This window comes from Magnolia sinica, chromosome 15 (assembly GCF_029962835.1).
Source record: "Magnolia sinica isolate HGM2019 chromosome 15, MsV1, whole genome shotgun sequence".
Lineage (NCBI taxonomy): Eukaryota > Viridiplantae > Streptophyta > Magnoliopsida > Magnoliales > Magnoliaceae > Magnolia > Magnolia sinica.
Window position 1 is genome coordinate 6710543 of NC_080587.1, and position 17366 is coordinate 6727908.

The following is a 17366-nucleotide window of genomic DNA, read 5'->3' on the forward strand; positions in this document are numbered from 1 at the left end:
TGCTATGTTTATGTTAAGTAATTGACTGGCCATTTTATTTACTTTTTGGTTGTGGATCTCTCTGTTTAACCTTTTTTGTGTTCCCAAGCCCTCCACATCAGACTTATACATGTCAAGCTGAAAAGGCATTGGTCATGGTCTTGGCCTCATTGGGTCGTGCCATCCCATAAAAGTGGGAGTCCCATATGGGTGCATGATCCTATCAGTCCCTCAGGTGGCTCCCATAGTGTAGATACCTTGTCGAATAATCATGCCTATTCACAAATTTGGCAGTCTGCCCATAGTTTACAAAACAAATGGATGGCTAAGACAATTGATTAAGTTTTCATGGCTGTCCATTTGTTTCTAACATTGAGTTTTCCTTAGCTGTCCATTTGTTTCTAACATTGAGGCGCACCTTTTGAGTGGGCAGGCCTAGCTTTTAGGCCAAGGCATCTACATGGCCAGACCCTCAAGATGGGGCAGATTGGATCTCACACTTGTCTCCAACACAGACAGGAACTCTCTCAGGCCAATTTTACCAAGCCAGTCACCCCAGGCTGCAGTTTTAGTGAGCCAAACTATCACATTCACTATCACATATGAGGCCTCAATGTTGAAATGCAATGTCTACCATTAAGGCACGAGCTCTAACTGTAGACACAGTTCTTAACAATGCATATAATGTGTGGAGATCTGAGCACCATTTCATGCATGTAAGAAGTTCAATTTGAATCAACAAAAAGATGAATGGATCATTTTTAAGAAATCAAACTTACTAAGCGTAACACGTTTTGCATGGAAGGCACAAATCATTCCGTCTTCGAACAAATGGACCAAATAATCTTCAGCTGCCTGCAGAAATATCACCTACTTAGATGAAGTAATGCACATATCTATGAAATGCCAAATTCAAGAACAAATCATGGCAAGAAGAGGACAAAATGATTTTAGGCCCCACAGAAAATGGAAATATCATCCCCTTGGATGCACAAGAGCACATATCTTATAAAGTTCAAATTTCAACTAGTGGCGGAGGAATTGTATGATCCTCAATGCAAGAATATGCATCGCATCCTCGAGTCTTCAGTTTGTATTAATGGAACCGCTGGTTCAGTCACTTCAATGGTCAGCCCATAATGATTTGATGACCACCATTTTGGATGAACCACACCCCAAAAATTCTTCCAAAGCAAAAGAGCTAAGCAACTCAAACCTTTGGCTGCCTTTTCAATGGGTTGTGGAACGTTGGCATCTAACTAGTTACAGTCATCAATACTGGGGTTGGGTCATCCGACGAAGAAGAATTTAGGGGCGTGGTCCATCCACTGTGGGGACTATCGGACCTACAGTCTGGATCAATGATGTAAACATAGAACACCTAAGGGATACCAAGCATATCATTGGACCATGTAATTCCTCATAGCAACAATGTATTGCTGAACGCAATCAATACAGTTGGGATGAATTTTGATTTCATAAACCAAAATTTTGGATTTAGTGAGAAGTATATGTTGTAAGTAGTTGAAAACATAGAGATCATTGAAGGCAAGGAATTGAGACAAACTTCTCTAGACAAAGGCGTATCAAGTTCTGCATTCCCCGCCATTTCAAAGATCTCAATCACTCAATACATTGTACATGTGACACACATAGGGGATCCAGGCAGTCTAAACCATTGGCACCATTGGAAGCAACATAGCCTAATAATCAATCACACTGATGATCTCAACCAATTGGAAGGGAATAAACACATTCAAAAGAGAGCAGTTTTGTGGCTTGCATCGAAGGAGAAGATTATAACAACTGATTAGTCAAGAGGGGGATTTCTTCGACAATTCATTGCAGATTCCAAGAATAATCATGGCTAGGCGTGTTTGACGTAGACATGTACCCAAACACATTCCACTCTTTTGCATAATCCAGAAATGGTTGTGCCATCTTGTGCGAAATGAGAGAGTTTCTATAATAAGGGAGTTTGTTCCAATAGTTCAGGAAATTTTGAAGGAGCTAAATGTAAGAGTCTCCGTTCCCATTAATGCTCCAACAAGGGAAGTTAAAGGGCTCTCCTTCATGACTGTTCTGAAGTATTATCAAGAAGTTGGCTAGTTGCAAACCAAATGTAGGCTAGCAAGATCTACTGTCACCCCAACAAGCCATTCAATTTGTTGAGAAACTCCCACGAGTAGTTTCAAATTAGGCTATGGCATCCAAGTACAGGAGTAACTCTTGAGCCAGCATCAATTTACGAAAGATATGGATAGAAGGTGATTCTCTCCTCACCATTCCTTGACTAGAGGAGTGTCCCCCTCCCTAGCATCTTAACCTTAAGGAAGCAGATTTCTTCTCACGAAGATAGACATTGGGTAGATTGCTCATATTCACCTTGAAGCGACTATCTTAGCATTTGTTTGGCACATTTGGGAGCTAGATACGACAATCTCATGTATTAGGATCATAGTTCTAAAGCTGTTGTGGCTTGACTAGCAACACAGTCAACTCAACTAGACGAGGTTTCATGACCATAAGCCTTACTCCATTGAAACCGTTGACTCAAAGTGACTCAAACCAAGTCACTTGGTTCAATGCAAATCTGGGTTAACCATTTTGTGGGGTTTTTTTCTTATAAAGATGTAAAAGATTGAACTCGGAATTGAATCTTCATGTTGACTCAACCCAAATAAACAGATTCGAGTCAAGTACTCTGTTATAGAAATTAAAACTATGATGGCAATCATATACCAAGCACTTGATGTGTGTGTGTTTGTGTTTCCCTTCCCTACTAAGGCTCCCCTTTTGTAGGTTTTCTTCTTTATATTTCTCACTTGTACATAAAAGAATAATAATGATATTGTAACTAATTGGTATCCTTATTGTGCAAATAGGAGATCTGATCTAGAAAGAGTATATAAACCTTTTCAATATAAATATATTTGTATCTCTTGTATTTCTTATCGTTGGTTTTGCTAACACAGTATTAGGGTGAGTTGAATCCTGTTTGACTTTGTTCATTTTGCTTGTTTATCTTATTATGGTTTCATCTGATGTTGAGGGTCAAATATTGCATATCAGACCCAGTTATTACATGGATTTACAAGCATGATACCGTTTAATAGCCTGATTTAATCGTGTTTGTGATGCAGAGTGTATTTACAAGCATGAACTGAAAAAGGGTACTTAAACCATGGATTTAACGCTCTGATGACACCCAAGGCAAGGGACGGACTCCAGGGGACCAAGATCGATGGAATTACACACCAGGGATCCGAGGAAATCAAGCCATCCACGTTAAAGAGGCCCAAAATTGGTGAAAAATGCAAGATCACATAGTTCCCGCCATCTGATTGGCTCAAAACTTTATACATGGCCTGAGGGCCATAAATTAACCGTACATATCAAATTTCAGCCCTCAGATCACTATGGAAGTGCCCCAACTGACAGATCAGCCCATAAACCATTGATTCTGAGCCCAGCTGATATCTGGAACTGTCTCAACTTTGGTCTCGGCGGTTTAAATAAGATGAGGAAACAAATGGATGGTTTGGATTTTGATAGACTATCACAATGGGCCCCGTATATACAGCGCGTGTACAATGAGGTTACACGTGCAGCTGCGCACCGTACCGTGTAAGGCGGGTCAGCAGCGCTGACCCGCATCTCCTTCCCAAATACGGCAGTAGCCGTTTCACGCGGCGAGACGGACGGACGGTGTCCGTTTTTGCGGACGCTAGTGGGCCCCACACATTGTCCCAGTAGGAAATCCAAACCGTCCATCGTGTAGAGGGCCTCGACTACTACAAAACCTTGCTGAGATTTTACACCCATGCATGCACATGTGCGCGATACAAAGGCCACAAACAGGCGGTCCTGCGACGTTCAAAACGATTTTTGGGGTGATTTCTTCTCTGGGCCGCGTCAATGGACGTTCAAAACCACCCATTCTTGACCGAAATTTCGTTCTGAATCCAATGGACGGGGTGGATTTTTCAGAAAATACCTCTGTGGGGCCCACCGATCATGTCCGTGAAATCGGACTTTCCAGGCAGTTATGGCCCACCATCTTTGATCATATGGTAGATCTGAACCGTCCATCGTGTAGGCCAGCCAAAACACTTCCAAGAGACGCTGATTTTACAGAAATAATGCAAGGAACGCGAGAGTTATGAAGCCCCGAACTTGGCTGCGAAAAGGCTTTCGCTGCGCGTGCGATAGCTTCCCAAATCCGATTTCCACCACTCCAAAAGCTATAAAAAGAGTTCCAAACGTGGAGAAGAGGTCATGCTTGAATAGGGGACGTCAGATAGAGAGAGAGAGAGGCAACAGGAGGGCTCGTTTTGGAAGGCTTCAACGTGGGATGTTCGACAGGGAGCTAGGAAAGTAATTTTTGTTTTTTTTTCTTTTTTCTATTCTTTTCTTTCTATTGTATTTGTTTTGGATCCAGCCCATTCATGTTGGGCTGAACCTCTTAGCTAGGGCTAAGAGGTGAAGCTTGCAGCGTGATGGGGGACCTTTTTGCTTGTGCCTTTTGTTTAGACTGAACTGATGTTGATTTTAGTTGATTATTAAAGGAATATTTTTCTTAGTCTTTAATGGTCTGTTGTGACTGAAATTACAATGGGTCTGCAATGGCTTTGAATATTTCTTTTCCCCTTTTAATGTTTATGACGTCAGGAAGCCCTGTTGTTCACCATCGTCTCATGGGCATGGTCGGATGGCGATACCCTTCCTAATCTTCATACATTATTGATTGGTTGGTAATTAGTTTAATCTTGTTGTTTGCTTTGTCTCCTGGGCATGGTTAGATGATGGAATCCATTCTAATTCATATACCTTTCATCTTGTGAAGACTAGATCAAGTAGGTTCAGTTTGATTTCCATGATTCTTGATGCAGGCAAAAGATCTCCCTAATCCCTACAAGTGGATCCTCTGAATCCCTAGTTTCTTTCCTTTAAATTCCTTAAAGTTTTAGATAATTATTCCACAATTATTCCTTAAACTCTATTTGGTTTAGAACACATCTTAGTCTAGTTCTAGTTTTACTTGGTTTCAGATAACGTCTAGGTATCAGTCCCTGTGGATTCGACCTCGGTCTTACCGAGTTTATTACTACATCACAACCCTATACTTGGGGAGTGAACATCTGACATATGCTTTGCGCATTACACTCTACTGGCTTTGACATCAAAAATTACAAATTAAATCTATTTTGGGATCAAATCCTTTCCCATCAGAAGACTACAATTGTGTTTATTTTGTATTTTCTTTACTTGCATTTAGTTTCTCAAACCCACCATCCACTGTTGATTTAACCTTGCTTTATTCACCGCTTACCAAGTTTTTGACATATGTCTATGTGAGAGTTGCACCTTGGAAAACCAAAGCGAATCTTATCCATTGATTACATATTGATGATTTTGACCGTAGATCATGATAATCATGGGTCCTCGATGGATAGATTGCAATGCAATAGTTAATGTGAAAGTGTCTTAAACATATGTGAACATAGGTTAATGGAGAAGGATTTCATTGGTTGTCCTTGGGAACTTGAGATTGGACACCATAATCACTGACCAAGGGAGAGTTGTGGGCCATGGATCTTGGTACTCTATTGTGCCAGGACCATCTAGCAAGTTGCTGGACAAACCTATGGTTATTAGCATTCTTATGTGGTCATCTTGTGCAAGGGGGCTGATGACAAGTCAAGAAAGTCTCCACCATCAAGCACAACGACATGTCGGTGTGTGCCTTGCCCAACCCCACGTAGGAGCGTGAGTGTGCCATGGGAGTAGGCTCCTGCTTTTGGACCTATTGGACACTTGAAATGGTGGATTGAGCTCAAGTCTCTAGACTAAGAGGCTTGTCATATGTGGGCTATGACTTAAGGATGTACCGGATCTGATTAATCCATAGACTTAAGGGCGCGTGAAGAGTTCAAGATCTTGATTATAGGTACTTTGGCTCACTTGACGAGGTCATGTGGCCAACAAAAGACGGTGTAGCTTGGCGCGTCCATAAATGTTCACTAAGGCACAACTAGTCCAACAAGGGATCCACTAATTTCCTAAGAAATTACTTATGTATTAGATCTTGGGGATCAAATGTTCATTAAGAGGTGTTCCATTGAGCTTGGCACTTGAAAGGTTTTAAAAGCTTTTACAAATGTTTTCAACCGTTAAGCTTTTGTTTTAATCGATAAAAAGGTTATTATTGCACCTAATGATGATTTGATGGTTTAGATATGGTGTTCCGCCACTTGATCTGCAAGAAGATTGGTCATGATAGTGAAGGGATTGAGTTATATATAGGTACATAAGATAAGGCAGGATTACATGATTTAAATGTAGTAGGGCATGTGGAAACTTGTGGATGGTAAAGTACCACAATTGGTGTCTCCCTAAACCCCTAACTCCTTATATATAGATCTCGTCCTAGAGGAAGAGGGGAAATGATAGAATCTCCCACATCGACCCTGGGCATTAATGAATACCATTTGCTTCCCACTTCCTTCACATCACGCATCATGTGTGGGGTCCACTTGAGTGAAGTGCCCTATGTGTCTCCCTTGGCCCTACTACAAGGGTTGACTTGTGGCTCCCATACTCTCCTTTGTCTAGGATAAATCTAAAATAGATCTCCTATGTTGGAGGATCAACACTGTCAAGTGATGGTTCGTCGATGACATCGATCAAGGTAATCCTAATCGTAGGATTTATGTTTTTCATTCCTAGAAACTTGAGAATATCTTAACAAGGATACATAGTGATGTAAAATCTAAAACAAGGTTTTTGAACATTGTCAAAGTCCACTTTGTTTTGCTAAACAACACTAACCACTCAACAACATAATGTATATTTTGATATTAGGATGTAGATTTTGGCTTCCTTGATGTGGTAGAGTACACAGTCATTGGTGTGGATACATTACAATGTATTTGACTGTGAGAGTACACATATTCAGTTATCCTATGGTGCACCATATCCTTCAAGGTAATGGTGCATCTTTTAAATTCAATTTACATTTATTTTAAGCTTATCTTTTATAACAAGTGGTCTATAAATAAGAGCTGGGGGGGGAGAGAGAGAGAGAGAGAGATGAAAAAAATATTTTCTTCCCCCTCTTTTCTTCATCTCCACATCTTCCACAATGTACTCTTGAATTTAACATGTTATCAGAATCATGATAGCTTTCTTATTTATAATCTCTCTTATTTTGTTCTTTTCTGCATTTTCCATTCTTACAATTTGTCATGAAGTTTTGAAGGGCTGTTACTAGCATATTTGTCAGGAAATAAAAAAGGCCTCATCATGTGCCGACAACTATCAAAAGTGTTGACTGATTGTCATCCAACCATCGGAAATTATGTCGGATCATCATACAGCCACCGTAGGCGTTGAAAAATCATAATGCAGCCACTAGGGATGCTATCAGGACATTCTATGGCCATAAAAAATGCTATCAAAACATTCTAAATCCCCCGGATGTGTGGTGGCATAATACAACAGCCACCTGAAGTGTGATAAGTTCCTTGCTAGCAACCAAAAATGCCTGTGACTCACATCAGCCAACATAAGTGCCTACAATTCAAATCCCATCCAACACAATCGTTAGAAGTACAATTAGCTTATTCCGCAGTCTCCGAAATCTGGCAAGCTTGACATGTAAGATATACATGCTCTATAGTGTTAGAGTACACTGTTTGTGATGTGCATGTATTACAGTATATTTTGGGTGTGAGAGTACACATTCAGTTGTCCTATGGTGCACCACATCCTTGGAGATAATGGTGTGTCTTGCCGATTTGATTTCCATTTATTTTAAACTTACCTTTTATAACAAGTGGTATATGAAACCAGTGTTGCTTTAGGAATGCTTATTCATTCACTACGTATTTGCCAAGGAGGTTTGGGGTCTTTTTCTCTAATTGTTCAGGTTACTATGGGTGTTCCCGAAGACGATAAAGGAATTTCCCATTGCTTGGCACAGCGGAAGGATAGAGAAAGAAGGGAAAAGGTTGTGGCGATTAAGTTTCTTAGCGAGTCTATGGGCTTAATGGGGGGAAAGAAACCATCGTTGCTTTAGGAACGAAATGAGTGGACCGGTGCCAGTGTTCAATAGGGCAATTCTTAATATGAAGGATTGGGTGGAAGCAAAGATTTTTCAATCTTCTCTCTTGTCCTTTGGGGGGCATTTCACTGGGTGTAGTTGTATTTTTGTATTTTTGTATATTTGCATGCTTTGGCTTCAGCCTTTTTATAATATATCATCATTGTTCAAAAAAGAAAAAGTGGTCTATGAATAAGGCTGGTAGAGGGAACGAATCTCCACATCTTCCAAAATGTATTCTCTTGAGTTGAACTAGTAAGATTTTGATTCCTATTTTCTTTTCTTTGTTTGTTAAGTCATTGTTATCTATTATGGGATGTGGTTCATGTATTTACTACACAATGATGCACTTGTTTCTACATATGTTATTCGTACCTCTCAACCATTTTCTTCAAGAGGATTTTGGATGTGAGTGACATTCTTATAACTCAATGGTTCTCTAGTTCTATTAAACCCTATTGTTTTGAATAAGGTTGGTTTAGTCTCACATAGAATAGTTGAGATTTAAAAAAGTGACCACCGATTGCTATCTATATAGTGGAGCTTAGATTGTCTAAGTTAATATTGAGTTGACAAGGATGCAACACCTTTTATGCCCAAGAGATCTTATCTAGTAGGAGTTCCCTAGCCTTTTATCATTTCTAAAATAGAGGAATGCTTCAGTTTTCTTAGAGCACTATAAGTTATAGTGCTCCTAATTGCATTTAGTTGCATTGGGGCTCATGGACTGTCATATCCATTGATCTAGCAACGAACATTCCTAGTCTACCATGCAAGAATCACACCAATCTAACAAATATTAACCACTCATTCAATGCTCTCTAATTTGGACAGTCAAGATCATTTACATATAAATAGGTCCAAGCAACAATTTGATCCATCTATTTGTTAGAGATCATGATGGATTGTTTATCATTCTAAAGAATCCTTTTGTTAGGCAACCATGGCCACCCCATCCATGTCCTAGAAAAAGGAAGGGCATGGAAAATAAGTCCAAATCAAGGATGGATTGGATCATCCAATCAATGCATTTTTTGAATGGTAGCTTGAGGAATATTTTCTGAACTTAATGCATAGTTCAGATCGATTGATTGAACTGTCTAACTAAACTCAGGCAACTGGGAGCACTATAAGTTATAGTGCTCGGAGAGCATTTCTCACATTAGAGTATTTAGCATCAAGTTTAGTTGGAACAAGGTATTCCATAATGGCCACAGTGGCCGTAATGGCGAATATGCGTAATAAAAAATTATTTAAAAAAAAAAAATTATTTTGGCCCCATAAGGGGCCATTGACCATTGTAGCCATTATAGGACCGTTACAGGTCATTACAAGACAATTCTGAGGTCAATTTTTCCATAACAGCCGTTACGACACCATAACGAGGGACGGTTACCACCATTATTGGGATACCTTGAGTTGGAAGCATAACTACTTAACTTGAAACCACAAAGAAACTCAGGACCGTAAGTTGAACAACAATCATTGAATAGCATTTCAACCAATGGAAAGGAAACATAGACTTCAAATAGTTTTTAGCTGTAAAAAACAACAATGACAGATTGGCCATCCATGCTCCTAACAATATTTTGTAGTTCCCATACCTCTTGGATTGTTACTAAAGCATCAGCCATCCAACGATTAACTCCCCTAGAATAGAAAGCAGTTAGCTCCCTTACCTAAAACCAAAAAAAAAAAAAAGGACCATGAGACTAATACATGTGCGAATATTAAGACTCTTCAATGTATGAAAATCCATATAAGATTCTTAAAAGCAACGATCACCCAGCAATAGAAAGGAAAATGCACGAAAGGAAAAGATCATTGAGAACATAACATATTCCTAAATTTCCCTGTATGTGTTTATAATATTACATTGCTGTTTAATCCCCACTGGATTCATAGAGAATAGCCGAAGACACTCGTTGATTTCAGGGGGCCTAAGTTGTATAAGCCAGCCATGTTGTAGCGGTTTGTGCACCTCAGAGCTCTAACCTTTTGTAGAGTTCTCAAGTTCTTTTAATATAAAATGTTCTTGTGCTTTGATATTTCTGACATGTAAAATGGTATCAAAGAAGTTTAATTGTGTTTCACTATGATTTTGTTTTGAGTTGGATTGAGGTTAACTAGATTAGTAACCAAACCTCGAGATAGAGAACAAAATCAAATCACAAGAGCACATCTATGAGCAAATGAGCAAGGGAGGCATCTTCATACCTAAAAATTGGATTAGGCGACTACAAAGATCTTGCAGATGAAACTTTCACCATTACATGGAATATACATGGTAGGAAAACCTTTCTAACAGAGCAAGCCTTGCCCAATTACAACCTCCCAAGTAGGAATCTATTAATCGATTGGTCCAATCAACCAAACCTATGACTTTCAAGTCACAACTTTTGAAGACTGTCATGGGACCTTTCAAAGAAATGTGGGTGTGAAAATCACCCTGTTTTCGAGCATTAAAAGAGCTTACAGCCCAAGAATCCCAAGCTCTATATTCACGTAGGAAGTTAAGGCCAAAGCATGCTCACCCAAACTAAAACATCAATAGTTCAAGCTAAGCATTGTAAAAGTCGAGTCCAAGTAGGATGCTATAGCTAAAATATCCAGACATACACGCCAAAAATAAAACAGCAATCATTCAAGCCAAGCATTGCAAGAGCCCATTTGGAACCTTGTATTGGTCAATACAAAACGGACCAATACATGCATTTTAAACTGGATTGGCGCAAAAAAAAAAAAAAGAAAAGAATAAAAAAAAAAAATGTTTGAACTGCAAGCATTGCCAATCCTGGATTGACCAATACAACTATCCAATGGGCACTAAATGTACTGAATGCTCAAACAGTCAAATCCATCAATCTGAGCTGCCCATTCAGTCCTAACAGTGTCATATGGCTGATCAAACAATCATAACCATACAATCCAAACAAAAGCAAAGGGTGAACAGACAGATACCCACACATCGAATGAAAGGAGCTGCGGGTATCAACAGCTCACAGGACTTCTGATACTTCCATATCTCCCGAAGAGCCACAGTCCCCGGCCTGAACCTGTGGGGCTTCAGCGGCTTCCTCCCTGATGAAAGCCCTGCTCTTCCAAAACCAGTCCACCGTCAAAACTCAACAAAGACAAATAAAAATAATTACTATTATTATTAAAAACACACACACCTGCCTGTGCATTTGCAGGTACCTCATCCCGCCCACTCGCTTGACTTTCCTGTTTTATTCTAATTCTTTTTTAGAAACTTCAAGAATAAAACAAATCCACAGGAGAAAAATAAAATAAAAAGAGGATCGGAAATGAAGTGAGAGAAGTACCGAGGCCGGTGTTGGGCGAGGCGATGACGCTGGATCTTCTTGAGATCCTGCAAGTTAGAAAAGGGGAAAGAAATGGAAATTTGATTTTCAAGGGTCTTGAGAGAGACCCAAATAGGGGGGGAAAAGGTACACCATCAGCAGGACCACCTGAAATGGTAGTCTATGGGAAGCGGTGCAGCAGACATTGTGGCCTACACCCTACATGATTGGAGCTGTTAATCGAGTGTCCTGAACCGTGGATGGCACCATGGATTATATGATTCGTCCGACCCTTACACCATATGCAAATGGACGGATGACGATGAAATGGCAGGAGATTCATCATCGATAAGCGAAAAGTCATCAACCCAACAGGGCGATTCTGGCATGGCGGACCATCCATGGTGGGGGCCTTAAAGACGAGTGATTCTGACCTACATGTATGGCGCAAGGCTTGGTGACTACATTTTAAAATGGTACCACGGGCTGCTGAAACGAGAGAGAGAGAGAGAGCTGACCTTGTTGAGTCGTTCGAGCTGGTGGACGCCTTCTGGTGGGAGTTGAGAACCGGCGGTTCGGTGGTGAGGGGCGACGGGAGAAATGCTTTCTCGTCGCCATGGGATTGTGGCCTGTGAGAGAGAGAGAGAGAGGGAGAGAGGGCTGAAGATTTCAAGATGTTCTTTTCCCGCTAGAATTTCAATACGTCCGTCATGTGGAGGGATGTACGGCTCGCACATGTGCTTCAGATGAGCTTGGGGTCCAACGGGAGAATGAACGGTCCGATGGGGCAATTGGATTGCCTGGGGGCGCAGATTGGATACTGACAAGGTCCGTAGCCAAATCGCTACTAAAGTGACGTCACCAAGCTCTGTGCACCCACCATGATGCATGTGTTGTATCCATACCGTCAACCATTTGTAGAGATCTTTTTATGGCATTACAAAGAGAATGAGATAGATCTAAAGTTCGTGGACCCACCATGATCTAAAGTCCAGTATCCAATCCGCGCCCTTGCCTGGGGTGCCAGGCAACACCGACCTCTGCGGTGTGTTGACATCACAAAGTTCTCTGGGCCCACTTTGATGTATGTTTTATATCGACACCGTCCATCCATTTGTCAATAGCATTTTAGGACATGAGTCCAAAAATGATGTCGATCCAAGGCTCAAGTGGACCACACCACAGAAAGCAGTGAGGACAATGACATCCACTGTTGAAACCTTACCAGGGCCACAATTGAGATGCGGTCTGGCTAGCGACGCTGCTGCTGCTATGTGAGCCCACCATGATGTATGTGTTTTATCCACCTGTACATCTATTTCCCATGGTCATCATAGGGCTTATAGTAACTCAATGTTCACAGTTAAAAACCTCTAAAGGTCTAATATAATGTTTATTTAACATCCAACCTAGTTTGAACGAAAGTTAAAAAACAAGAACGGTGGGAGTTCAATCAATACCATCTCTTGTGATGTTATTCCCTTTATATTTGAATCTACCTCTTTTTTTGTTCATACCTAATTATTTGAAGAAAATGGATGAATGGTGTTGATGCTAAAATTTGGATCACCCTCCACCAAGCTCTAAGTGATTGAAGCGAATCCTGGTCCTGCACAAATGGAAAACAAAGGATACCCTGGTTAGAACAGGGGACCCTCTGAGGCCAAAGTTAGGGTAAGAAACCGGGTCTAAGTAGTGTAGAGTAGGTTTAGAGTACAAGATACTACATACCTTTCTCAAATGGTTGGGTCCCCTATTTATACCTATTGATGGGAATAACCATGCCCATCATTCTCGGCATGATTTCAACCATTAAGCGGGATGAGCGCAGCCGGTAATGTAGTCAATTACCCTATGATCATGCGTCAGGCTTTACTCTTATCGTGCGTTATTGGGTTTGGTCCCTTCATGCTATTGCTGACCAAGCTCTCATCCGAGCCGAGCTCGTGGTTCAGATCTTACTTGGTGGCCCAAGCCCACAAATGATCTGATCCCTGATGCACTAGGTCAGGAGGATCGGGTCGGAGGTGATCTAGTCAGGCATGTAACGGCTTCTTCTGTGTTTCGAGTTGACATGAAAGCTATTGCAAAAGAACTTAGATGCGGCCGGTTCAGACGTACTGCTACCATTCCAAGGCCCTACTCGTCGGCTGTGTGATGGCTTCTTCCGAGTTTCAGGTCTGTGTCAAAGTTCTACAAGAGACCTCAGAACCGGGTCGGGTCAGACACTGTCAATCCGAGGGTATTCTCATTGGTGTCTCTAAGTTAACCAAGGTGCGGCTCGGTTCAGATTTACCCACAGCAAATGGCATGGATGAAACATATCACATGAATAAAACACATGACTACAAGCCACATGCTGGTCCAGACTCCCCGTCTCTGTCAATCCCCATCTATTTATTTGCCGTCCAACCTATTCATAACGTTAGGCAGACTTGGATGAAAGAAAACATAAATATCAAATCGATTCACAACTTATGAGCCCCTAAGAAGTTTTCAATGGTGGACATTCAATTTTCATTGCTTTTCTATGGTGTGGTCCACTTGAGCTTTGGATCTGCCTCGTATTGAGCTCATGCGTAATGTAATCTCGTAAAGTGAATAAATGGTGTAGATATAACACATACATCATGGTGGGCTCTACAGAATTTGATGATATCAACACACCACTAAGGTCGTTATTGTGTTGCCCACCACGCAATCCGCTTCCTCTGATGGGTAGCTGAGCTGGAGGCCTCGCATCTGGGCCTTCAGTGTAAATAGCGTTACAAATGCGCCCAGCTGCTGCAGCCCAAATGGGGGGTAGCAATTATCCAGGTATGGGCCAGGTAGGCTAGGTCACCCAGTATGCCCAACATAGCAGGTCCAAGCCCAGGCATGACCCAATCAAACCTGGCACAGGCCAAAAATTGATAAAATCCATATTTCCCTTTGGATTTTTCTAATCTATTCATTTATCACATATGTAAAGATAGATAACTGTCCGAGGACCAAATTGGCATATTTATAAGGTGAAGCACAAATGAGGTCATGTCAGTCGGGCTAAAATGACCTAGGGCTAAGCCCCAACCCAAAAATAGATCTGCCATGCATGCAAAGTCCAAGCTTGACCCATGGGCAAAACTAATAGGTCCATGCCCAGCCTAAAGCTGGGTCAGGCTCACCGGGTTGGGTGGGTTACATGGCCTTGTCCCACCCTTGTGCCGGGAACTCGCTCATCCTGTTCTGGGCCGGATTCATGGCCTGGACCTGGGTCTATTTTCAGGCCGAGTAAGCTTACCCCAAGAGGATAGCCTTGGCCCAGCTTTACTATGCTAAGACCAAAATCAAATTGAGCTGGGTGGGCCAAATGTTTGCTAGCTGGACCGGCCTAGACGGCCATACATGTTAACATCTAGGACCTCAGATGGAGCGGTGCGCGACTTGGCTGCGACCCGCCGGTGATGTGGGTTTGACCCTGACCATAGGGCCTACCTTGATGTGTGCATTGTACATCCACGCCGTCCATCAGTTTTTTCAACTTATTTTAGGGCATGGTTGCAAAACGATTCAGATACCAATTTTATATGGACCACACGACAGGAAACAGTGGTCATTAACCATTAAAAACTTTTTGTGGGCCACAAAAGTTTTGGATCAAGCTGATTTATTTTTTCTTTCATCTAGGTGAGTGTGACTTTATCAACAGTTAGATGGTCAATAAACATTGGGTGATCACAGGAAAGTTTTTAATGGTGGACTTTTAATGAACATTATTTCTTGTGGTGTGGCCTACATGAAATTTGTATCTGGTTACTTTTTGTGACCATGCTCTAAAATAAGCTGTCAAAACCATTGGACGGTGAATGCAGAAAGAGATGCTGTCCAATAAGAGAGCTATAACTTGTTTGGGAAATGTGGGTGTTCCCAATGCATTGATGATATGGGTCTATTTAGTTTTGATATTGAAACGATTTTTATTTGTTTTTCCTGTTAACTGAATGAAACTCATTCACTCAAAATATTAAAAACACACACACACACACACACACACACACACACATATATATATATATGGGAAATGTTTCTATGAGAGCTGTGTGGGCACCATCGTGATGTGTGTCGAAAATCTACCCCATCAGTCAGATGCACCATTCCATGGTGTACCTCAGGCTTAAAAGTCAAGTTAATTCATGACTTGTGTGCGCCACACCACATACAAAAGTTAAGAGGGGTAACCCTCCCCTTAAAACATTTATAATCATTTGTTGGGTCCATTGACATATGGTTCACAAATCCAGCCCGTCCATCATGTGTGTCCCACTTGGATGAAGGATCAGACCAAGTTTCATAGACACCCAAATTTCAGGTGGGCCCCACCAAGTGCTTTTATATGTTTTAGGCATGTCTTTACATGATTTTAGCTGGTATGGCCCACCTGAGTTCCTTATACGGGTGATTTTTGAGATATCTCATAATTTAAAGGAGGCCCATCAAATGCACGGTGTTGATGTTTGACACACATCACAGTAGGGTCCACACAGCTCAACATCATGGGAAGTCCCCATAAGGTCGAGGCATAGACATATATATATATATGGAAATGGTATTATGAAGTCGAAACCACGGAACTTCCCATGAGTCAAGCCGTGTGGGCCCTACCGTGATGTTTGTCGAACATCAACACAGTGCATTTGATGGGTTCCCTCCAATTTCTAGGATATCCCAAAAAACAGCTGTATACAAAACTTGGGTGAGCCATACCATGTGAAGACATGCCTAAAACACATAAAAACACTTGGTGGGGCCCATGTGAGTTTTGGATGTAGCTGAAACTTGGTCTCAACCCTCATCCAAGTGGGACACACACAATGGATGGGCTGGATTTATGAACCACATCTTCGTGCACCCAATAAATTATTATGAATGTTTTAATGGGAGGATAGCCCCTCTCAACTGTTGTATGTGGTGTGGCCCACCCAAGTCATGGATTGACTTGATTTTTATGCCCATAACCCAACATGGAATGGTGCATCTGGTTGATGGGGTAGATGTTTGACACACATCACCGTGGGCCCACACAGCTTGACCTCATGGGAAGTTCCCACGAGGTCAACCTCATAGTACCATTTCCTATATATATATATGGGAAAAGGTTCTATACACTCGACCTTACCGTGGCATTCCGTAAGGTCGAGCGTTGTCTTATTGCTGGCCGTCAGATGGAGGCAGTTTGCAAGTTTGCATCCAACGGCTATTGGTTTAATGCCTAATGAAAGAGAGAAACCGGTGATACCGGTTTCATTGTGGCCGAATATGTACACGATCATGTAATATAGGGCTTTTTTCCCTTCGAATCCCTAGCCGGACCACCATCTCTCTCTCTCTCCCTGGATTTGGTCTAGCGGCTACATCCCTGTGCAGCCGCCTCCACCTCTCTCTCTCTCTCTCTCTCTCTCTCTCTCTCTCTCTCATTCCCTACCACCATGCAGTGCAAACCTCAGATTAAGCGTTAAAGGCAAGATCTCGGCATGGATCAAGCTCTGTCTCTGGACCCGGATCCGAGTTTGGTTCAGGTTCTGGGTCTGGGCATGGATCCGGCTCTGGCTCTAGATCCAGGTTCTGGGTTTGGGCAGTGATTTGGGATGGATACTCACTAATACTCCAAATTCTAATGATAGACTTTCCTTATAATGTTGATGTTAATATGATAAAAATCGCACCAGTAGATACTAGAATCACTCTCCTAGGCTAAAGCCAATCAATATTCAAAATATTCACATCATCCATAGTATCATATGTATGGCCTGCAGCCCATATATAGGCTTCAATCCATAGTAACCAAAATAAGCTACTTGAGGCATAAGTAGCTTATGTAAATTAACATGCAATCCAAACACCCCCTTGTTGTCTATTTCCGATCTAACTTGCCAGATTAGAGTAGTCTGATTGGATTGAATAGCACAATTAATACAGATTTGCTGCTGGATTAGAGTCGT

General features: G+C 41.5%; 1 protein-coding gene across 3 annotated transcripts; it reads right to left on the reverse strand.

Annotated features, from left to right (window-relative positions):
- Window positions 1-162: 162 nt before the first annotated feature.
- On the reverse strand, window positions 163-12111 carry LOC131227014 (uncharacterized). Of its 3 annotated transcripts, none has more exons than XM_058222707.1 (6): window positions 11907-12111; window positions 11410-11456; window positions 11260-11308; window positions 11049-11176; window positions 9688-9762; window positions 163-834 (listed from the first exon to the last, which is right to left on the reverse strand). In XM_058222707.1, the coding sequence occupies exons 1-6, from the start codon at window positions 12004-12006 to the stop codon at window positions 715-717; spliced, it is 519 nt and encodes a 172-aa protein (XP_058078690.1). In that variant the 5' UTR covers window positions 12007-12111; the 3' UTR covers window positions 163-714. The 3 variants fall into 3 exon arrangements, with proteins under 3 accessions (XP_058078690.1, XP_058078691.1, XP_058078692.1); XM_058222708.1 differs by having other exon boundaries at window positions 780-834; window positions 11045-11176; window positions 11907-12109; XM_058222709.1 differs by lacking the exon at window positions 163-834 and having other exon boundaries at window positions 9555-9762; window positions 11045-11176; window positions 11907-12110.
- Between the last annotated feature and the right edge of the window lie 5255 nt (window positions 12112-17366).

Bases quoted from the DNA above. Each gene is read 5' to 3' on its own strand.
- LOC131227014 (XM_058222707.1), bottom strand. From the start codon at position 12,006: ATGGCGACGAGAAAGCATTTCTCCCGTCGCCCCTCACCACCGAACCGC. The intron at 11,177-11,259 runs GTGTGTGTGTTT...TTGGAAGAGCAG, and splicing joins ACCTGCAAATGCACAGGCAG to GGCTTTCATCAGGGAGGAAG. The intron at 835-9,687 runs GTATGGGAACTA...ATATTTCTGCAG, and splicing joins CTTTAGTAACAATCCAAGAG to GCAGCTGAAGATTATTTGGT.